At 41.7% G+C, this 9,203-nt stretch overlaps 1 protein-coding gene across 1 annotated transcript in view; it reads right to left on the minus strand.

Moving 5' to 3' along the window:
- Positions 1–4,151, minus strand: part of OTOA (otoancorin) — a 40,537-nt gene extending 36,386 nt beyond the window's left edge. The window contains 6 exon segments of the mRNA XM_009281598.1: positions 812–943; positions 2,439–2,526; positions 3,451–3,478; positions 3,572–3,602; positions 3,694–3,722; positions 4,073–4,151. Coding sequence (XP_009279873.1) covers positions 812–943; positions 2,439–2,526; positions 3,451–3,478; positions 3,572–3,602; positions 3,694–3,722; positions 4,073–4,151 — 387 coding nt within the window.
- Between the last annotated feature and the right edge of the window lie 5,052 nt (positions 4,152–9,203).

Raw genomic sequence — 9,203 nt, forward strand, 5'->3', positions numbered from 1 at the left:
GGCTTATGCTCTACTGCTCTGACTCCCAGTGCATGCTGCACACCTATCCTGTGTGCTTTGGCAGCAGGAGCTGCACCACCATTGTTTGAATAGTGGATTATATAGTGTTTGTTCTGGGCAGTCACCTCATGCATCTCGGGCAACGCTCTCCCTTTCTCCCAGATTAATCTCCACCCCCTCAGCGATACGCTGGAGGCCCTTTGTCCCGGCAGGGAAGGTGCCAAGTGCTTTCATACATCAGGCTATGAGCCCACCCATGCACTGGAGATCCCCTCTGCAGGGGCGATCCTCCCTGGGTGGCACTCGCCGACTTTGAGCGAGACTTTTAAGATGGGTCACACAGGAAACACACCACAGAGGCAAGCAAATGATGTTATGCTGCCTCCCCTCCAAAGTGCCTAACAATTTGCTTGCCCACTCCCAGAACTAATTAACAAGGTAACTAATTTCACCTTCTTTAGTCATCTTGGCTCTCTTTCTAGCCACTGAAGAGAAGCAGATATACCCTGAGAACAACTGGTCCTACCTACCTTAGGTACTTGCGTAGGAAGGTGAATCATTCTCTGGAGATGCGTTTCTCTCCAGTGATTACAGAGAAAATCCAGATGACTGACTTGGACTTGGCACCAAACTTTTAGACAACAAGAATTAAATGAAATAAGTCCAACCTAAGGAGAGGGGCTCCTGGAATCTAATACAAGCCAGCTAATAACTGCATGGCGTGCACTGCGAGACCCCCAGTCTGGCTCTTTCCCATTTATCTAAAACATAGACAGCAGCTTTTATTTTTCGCAAGTGCAAAGTGACTTACAAGACGGTGCTTTCTGCTGTTGAAAAGATGCTTCATTGCAGTTTGGAACTGCTGCTGATCAAGCTGTTGAAATTCGGATAGTAGTTGCCTAGGCTGATATAAAAGGTTCTTCAGGTAACTTTTTATGGACATCTGAAGTATAGAAAAGTATGGGTAATATACATAAAACTTGTACTATTGTACCAGGGGAGTCTTTTACTCCCTGAAAATCTCTGCTTAAGGAGAGAAAAGTGCTTAGCTCCTGTATTGTCTGTGTTGTCAATGACTAGAATAACTATACTCAACACAAACTGTAAACAAAAATAATCTAAATGCAATGCTGAAAGACAATAATTTTTAAATCCTATTCTTGGCTTCATGAGCGAGTCCTCTCCAATGAGCCATTTAACAAAAATGCCTCAGTTTCTCACTTCATAAAACAAAAGTAATAATGCTTTTCTGCTTCACACAGCAGAGCTGTGAAAATGCGCCTTTTAAAGAGCTCAGAAAAATCAGGTACCGTGTGCATATTATTATTACTTAAAAAAAGGAAGGAAACGTGCAATTAGATGGGAGGAAAAGCCTGTACCAGGTCATAAGGCAAAAATATTCCCTCTCACATCAAACTGTATTACCAGTTAACAATCTCGTGCCTGTTTTGAAAATCTAAGGGGAATTATAACATTGGAACAGAAAGCACTGTAAGGCTCATTAGCACTAGACTGGAGTGAAATCCCTCTAATTCCTGACAGAATTATTTCAGAATTGTTTTGGAATTTGAATTGAAACTGTTCTTTGTTGTCGTTGGTTAGCTTGCATTGCCACCAACAAATACTCGCATAGTTAGGTCCTTGTTGTCTAGGGGGTCCAGGCCTGCTTACAGCCTTAAACTGTTACTAAATCTAATCAAATGGGAAGAGGCAGTGTTAGTCTCATGTAGATTTGGATGAGCTGTGACAGTGAAACGGAGCTTGGGAAAAGGTTTGAGCGCTGTGGAGCTGCATGGCTGTCAGCTCTTGGGAATGCCTGAGGCTCAGAGGCCGCACATTTGACATTTTCCTTTTTCAGAGTGTGTGTCTGCGTGTAGGGAGGAGGGAGGGGGTCAGGTTTTGATTAGCAGGCTACAGCTCCACTTAAACCAGCTCATAACTAATCATAATGACCAGGGATAAAGAATGACGACTTTTTCCTGTATCACTTCCACGTTGACAATTTACAAAAACAGAGTTCAGAGGAGCCTTAAAAGGTGGATGCATTTTGTAGGATGCTCTGGAGCCTCTCATTCCATCAGAAGCAGTGCAAACTACAGCCACAGTCAAAATCTGGGAGAAACCTGCTATTTTGTGGAGAAACAGCATGTGTATACATGCGGTTCAGAAACAATTGCTGAGCCTGAAAACTCCTAATTTCTGCTTTCCATCAGAGGAAAAGCAAAAAGATCTTCTTACTATTTCTGCCTTGCATACTCCTGCAATCTTAGGGGAAAAAAACCAACCAAAAAACCCTATTCCTATTTCCTACTTATCTGCTACACTGTAGATCTGCTAGTTATCTCTATTATTGACAACCTAGTTTTGGCTACAAAGATTGGTTGCTTTTTTAATTCCTTTTTAAATAAAAATTTTCATGCATTTTAAATGGCACAAACCTGTAGGCTGCTAAGAGTAAACGTAACTTCCTGGGCATGAAAATACGCCATGACTTTTGTAAGCATATCTGCTGTCCAGACATTAGAACTGTAACAGAAAACAGGACCAAAAATGCCAGTAAAATAATATAACATGTAAAATAGCAGATTACAAGACAAAACAAGAATAAGAAAAGCAAACACTGTTACTAACACCATAATGACATGAGTATTCAGCTTCCTGGCCTAACAAGACTAATTGCCGACCTATTTAATGCAATGAAAACACATGGTTCAATGAGGAACGGAATGAATTAGTTATGGGGTTTTTAATCTAACTCCACAACCACCCACAATAAACTCAATTTTCCAACGTGTTGCCATTAGTACCATCTCCAGGCATGAGACAAGCTGTGCTGTGGCTAGTCTGGAGCTATAGGTGTGCTTCCTGGCACCCCATTATGCCTGTTCTGATCCGCTTGTAGAAAGAAAGTATATTGACTAATGTCTGCTGCCTTTCCCTCAGCAGAGTCATTAATGTCAGTGTGTCTTCTTTACGCCATTGATTTTCTCAAAATATGTACGAGTGGAATTGCCTTTGAGGCTTATATCACTCTTTCAAATTTAGACAAAATTAGCAAATAATTCAAAAGTCGGCAGGAGCTGGAGGAAGTGGGATGGATGGGGGACGGAGCAGGACTGAAAGAGGAAGATGGACAGAAAGCTGGAACTGCACCTAGTTTCCTTAAGAAGCCATTCTGAAACATATGAACAAAGTTAATTATCAAAACTTTTGAAAACTGCAGCAGATATTTATTCTCAGACTCATTCTATGCATGTTTTTTGCTTTACCATGAAAAACAGCTTTTCCCTTGTTAAGAGGAAATGCTCTCACAGGAGATCTAAATCAAAGTAGTCGTATGTGCCAATTTCATTCTATCCATAATGTTCCAGTTTCTGTGGAAATGAAACAGATCATATCTGAAGTGCAAGATAGTACCAAAAAATCAAGATGGTGAGAGTAATACATTACCTCTGAAAATGAAGTATATCAAGGAGGGCTACATATGAAAAATGGAACAGAAAAAGTTATAGTGAGATACTGAGTTTCAATTCCTTTTAGAAGCATAAGTGGGAACAATTTTGTACGTTACCATTCAGATATTTCCCAGTTATTACTTCTTCCTAAGGAAAAAATGATAACTATATGTAATAAATGATTATTTTTAGATTATAATATAAAATGTTAGTAGAGAGATCAAATAAAAATACTAACCGCAGCTTTGTGTAATAATGGAGGCAAATCTGTAAAAGATTATCCTGTTATTAAAAGTTGATTTAATGTTTTACCATTCAACTGTCTTATACAAAAATACTTGTATTGTATGCAGTGATCAAAACTAAAAATACACATATAATTTATTTATAAGCATTTAATGCAGTTTTGATTAAATGTATTTACAGAAAAACAGTGAAAATAAAAGGCTATTAAATAATAAGCAATCTTGGTTAAATTCTTTGCTGGCATAGCTCCACGAAGTCAAGAGAGCACAGAGTATGGTCCTAGTTACGGAAGAGTACTGCATCTATTTTACTACACATAGCTTTTTCCATCCACACAAAATATATCCCTCATACAGGAGTTCTGGTCTTACCTTCAGAGGTCTGACTGTGTGTAATCTCAGCATGATTCATTGATATCAATAAGAAACATATCTTCAAAAGTCTGGACATTTCTTCTAGTGTTTATTAGAATGAGAAGATATTTTGATTGAAAAGGAAAACAAAAAGAACTGAGTCAAAAGGCAATCTTCACCCAAAACTTTCATAGCTATAAATCAGAGACAGCCTAAGCTATGGAGCACAGCTAGAGATCAGAATGATCTAAAAGTGCTTGCTCCCAAGCTTTTAATTTAGATTTTTTTCAAGGATAGAGATATATTTTATGCAAATACAAGTCCACCAAGTGTGTACATGCAGCTAGATTTATTCTCCTTTTAGCAAGTAGCTCTTTTAATTTTCTTCCTAGTAGCACCGTTTATTTACTAAGCCCCATTCCACCTAAATATGACTTAAATGCAGTTTAGTTAAAAAAACCCCAACCAACCAAACTCCTTTTAAACTCAGATAAAATAGAAAAGAAAGAGAGGGAGTGAAAACGGAAACAGTAAAGAAACTTCAAGCAAACCCTAGGCCTTTTCTAGCTTGTTAAGTTGCCTGCACTATTACTGCAGACCAGGTCTGGGACCCTCCATTTGCAGATCTCTGAACTCAAGCGGTGGGAGGGTCTGGCCCTCTCGCTTGCCCCATGTCAGTGCAGGGTGCTCCAGGCAGGGAGGGTGAAGGAGTGCTCCCCTCCCCTGCTGCCGTCACTCTGCAAAAAAGAGGGAAAATGTCCTTGTGCCCTTCTGTTTCAGAAGGAAAGAGACACATTTGGGAAACGGGGTTCAAGACCGTGCCACTTCATTCAGATGGATCAAAGCACTAGTCTTTGTACTCGTGAGAAGTACACCATCGATTTTTCACCATCAGCTAGGACACAGTTTCTATAGAAATACGTGTTTTACTGGCTTTTGCTATCCCTGCTGCCCTGTGCTATGCGGCATAAAGATCACTGAAAGATAAGTTAGCTGGAAGGGCAATAATGGGATACCTGGAGCTTTTCACCAGGGTGTCACTGATTCTTGTCAGAAAAGACTGACAGTCTCACAGTTGTCCTATATGAAATGAATTTGTTACTTTCGGTCTAGTTCCTGAAGGACAAGGGTACACATAGCAATAATGCCCAGCCTGAGAAGCAGCAGGGACGGAAAGGGAGCAGAGACTCAGCGGGTCTCACCCACACAGGTGTTTCTGCAGCCACGTCCCCTCCGCAGCGCCGGGGACCATTAGCTGCTTTAATCCACGTTGCACCAAGTTTACTGCAGAGAGGATTTTCTGCCTCTGCGCTCTCAGCCTGGCCCCCTGCCCAGCCGTGACAGTCACCATCCCCACAGGTAAAACAATTAATTAATCTGCGATATTAGATGATGCCCTGCTTTAAAGATTGCAGCTTCTTACATTGGGATTAGCCCATGATTTTAACAAATGACACAGAGGGCCCCGTTGGCCAACTTTGCTCTGACCCTGAGATGACTCTGTTAGGTTTTCTCTCCCTTTCCTTCATTTCAAGGGTTTATCTGCAGCCACACTTAATTTCTGCATTTCTTTTTGTTGTTGAATTTGCACCCTTTTTTTTTTTTTTTTTTTTTTTTTTTAATTTCTAATCTCTGCCACGGCTTGAGTTACAGATCTGAACGTTTGATAAATATGAACACCTTTTTCAGATTGTTTAATCTCACCTATCAGCAAGGTACTCTCTTATGAAAATGTCTTTCAACAGCCTCTAGCAACCTTCAGTCTATTGCGAATACTTAACTCCAGTCTTGTAACAGAAGTGACTCAAACTGACGGATGATGAAAAATTTAAACACTAGACTTTAAGAAGCTATTGCCTCTGTCCTGTTCTTGAAAACCCTTTTCAGCTATTCTTTTGGGAGCGCCACAGTACATGTCTCTCATTCAGACGTATCCGGTTTCCTAGACAATGAACTTTGTGTTTGTTTCTGCCTTTGCCGTATTAATTTTGCAGTAAGGTTTGATTACTCTGCATAGCTTAAAACATGCTACCAATGTCAATCCTGATTTGTTTATTCCAACTCACTTCGATCGGTGAGTGTATTTTAATTAAAGCATGCTAAATTAATATATAAGGAGATTAAATGCTAAGGAAAGCGCTGTTTTATCCTGACTAACTCCAACACACAATTAGCAGGTACAGAAAAAGTCTGTTGTGAAATAGCCCTGCTTGATAAGGCAATTTGCGGGACGAAATAGTTCCTTTTGTCAGTGAAACTAGTCTGTTTGCAGAAGTTCACTGCAGCGTTTGGACCACTCCAAATCACCCTGTGGGGATCTCTGCAGATCCCATCCAGCATTTCCCCAGAGATCGTTCCTTGCACCACGGCAGCATATGCTGTGATCAGATCTCTGAGATGTCACCTTTGCAGGACTCTCCGGCTACAAGGAGCTCCCAGATTGCCTTCTCCCCTTGCTCCCCAAACAGCCGCTCTTCCAGGTAAAGAAATCCTAGACATTTTATCAGTCACTCCAATGCAGCTGCTGCCTTTCTGAAGCTTGATAACCAGAAAGCTAACTTCATAATCACAAGTCTTGCGGATAAGCCCATGCACCGCCAGCACCCGTCCTCCCCCTTGCAGCCAGGCTCTCAGCACCTCTGCTAAAAAGCTCTGTATGCAGTGAGGGAACCCTCGAGGAGTTCAGGCTGGCAAGGGAGGGTGGGGAGTAAGGGGAGGGCAGAAGAGAAGAAAGAGATGTGGGCTTCTTGGGGCATCTATGGGGAAAGTCAGGACCCCACGGCACTTTACCTGTCTCTGCCGTGTGCGCCTCCTTCCCCACACTCGCAGTGCAATGAGCTGGGCGGCTCCAGCCAGGGACCCTGAGAGCAGGGGGCAGGGACTGGGGCCAGCACCGCCTCGCAGCCTCAGGTGTCTGCCCAGCAGCACCCAGCCTTCAGCCAGAAGGGAGGGGAAAAGGCTCCTCTGCTGGGGAGCTCAGAGGGTGAGGGACTGCCATAGCAGGCAGAAGAGGATGCTTCCCCTCCCGAGATGAAGAGAGCTCAACAACTTGCGTGGGGACAACACACAGGGCCAGGCTGGTGCTGCCCAGCACCCTGCTCCCCCCACCTCCCCACCCCCAGCACGGGCAGGTGGCCCTGGGCTCCTCAGAGCAGCATACGAACCGACTGTACCTGGGATCACCCAGCAAAAGGGGGCTGTGGTTTCTGTGAGATGAAGTTGCTCCAACTTTGTGTTGAAAGTTTCCGACTAAATCATTCCCTTGCACATCTTTTTCCTGTGATGCAACACATCCAGTGCCACCTTGACAGAACAGATAGTTTAGTTACTCTCCAGGGCAAAACACTGCACATTAGTGAGACCACTGAGGTGCGACTTGCACACCGTCACCCGCAGCAGGATAGGGACAATGGAGGGACAAGGCAGGTTCCCCAAGTCCAGGAGTAATGAATTTGGACGTTGGACTTGCAACAAACACTTGTCATCCCCTTTGACGACATCTTAAAGTATTTCAGGCAATTTAATCAACTACTGGAGTCAAGAGTTTCTTTGCACGGGATGCGTGAGAGACATTAACTACAACAAATGCACTCTCGAGGTCCGGAAAGAGAAAGAAGTCCTTCCCTGACACAATGAGCCACGCTGCACCCCTTCCTTTGCAAGGATCTCCGATTTTAGAAGTACGGGTGTAGGTAGAGTCCCTCAGGGCTACTCTGTATGTTCAACAGGACTAAGCAGGTTTTTGACCCTGTTGAACATGGTCCCTTAGAATTTAAGCTTACTCTGTTCATAGCTTTTCCCTACTATTGCTCATGTTTTAATAAATGTTTTAATTCCCCATCTCAAGTGTAAGAATACTTGTTTAAATAGAAGGAACAAAATAGGAAATCATAAAAAAAAACCCCAAACCTATTATCTATATTGCATCTTCGGTCTCAAAACCTCTCAAAGCTATTACAAACCAAAGTCCTAAGTGACAGGACTAAAAGATACAAGATATGAAACGCATAGTCTTTTGTGTGATTTTTAACCTGTGGGATTAAAACACTTAGTACCTTTGAAGAATTTTGTCTGAATACATATTTGCTACATGAAGCTAAATTCATTACACATTAAGAAACATATTTTCCCACTACTAGATGAGTACAAATAAAGGTAACAAAACAAAAATGAATGGATTCACTCCAAAGCATACATAGCTCATTTTTCCAACAGACAAATCTGATTGTACTCTGTGCCAAAATTCAACAGCACATGCTGAAACGAGAATAATACTGAGCCTGAACTACTGTTGAAAAAAACCCCACCAGTCAAACCCCTTGCTCATACTACAGAATACTTACTATTTCACAAAGATGACTGAGAATAAAAGGCTATTAAATCAGCAAGAGAAATCACTAGCCATCAGGCAAAGGAAGTCCAAGGTAAATAAAAAGACATGCTGAAGCATCCTGCCTGGCATAAGATCACCAATGATTAAAAAAAAAAAAACCAACAAAAACCACAATGCACAACTTTTTTATACTTCAAAAGCAAAAGATAAGTCAGTTCTTACTTTACTTACCAGCTGATACACAAGCTGAGGTTTCTCTGCTCTCTCACAACACTCACATCCCAAGCAACGTACAACATACGCCTGCCAGTTCTGTACCACTTATGATGCCGCTTGTTGTTTTAAAGGAAGGTTATATCCCAACTGCTAGAAACTACCCATTTTAAACAGAGTTTTTAAAACAAGACATGTTAAAATAAATAGCATTTATTTAGTGTTCCTGAAGAAAAGACAATGTCCCAAGCTAGCAAAACCTTCAAAATCAGGTCCCTATAGCTTGATCCTCAGAGGCAGTTTGACTCACAAAATTTGCAAGAAACTGCCTGCAAGTTTTTTTTAAGGTGAAAACTTTTCAGAACAACTTGCCTAGAAAGTTTGTTATTAAACCCATCAGTTTAAAGTGCAGGTTTGGCAAGTTCTACCATAACCCCTTTAGCTGGAAAATGGCATATGCAAAAGCAATGAGGATTTATGAGGCTTTGAGAGGAACATGAAGGAAACCCAACCAAAAGTGATACATTTTTTGTGGACTGTTATCCCTTTAAACAATACTTAATGCTGTTTAAATAAATGCAAGGTTGTGCTGCTACTGAGAGC

This window comes from Aptenodytes forsteri, unplaced genomic scaffold (assembly GCF_000699145.1).
Source record: "Aptenodytes forsteri isolate BGI_AS27 unplaced genomic scaffold, ASM69914v1 Scaffold84, whole genome shotgun sequence".
NCBI lineage: Eukaryota > Metazoa > Chordata > Aves > Sphenisciformes > Spheniscidae > Aptenodytes > Aptenodytes forsteri.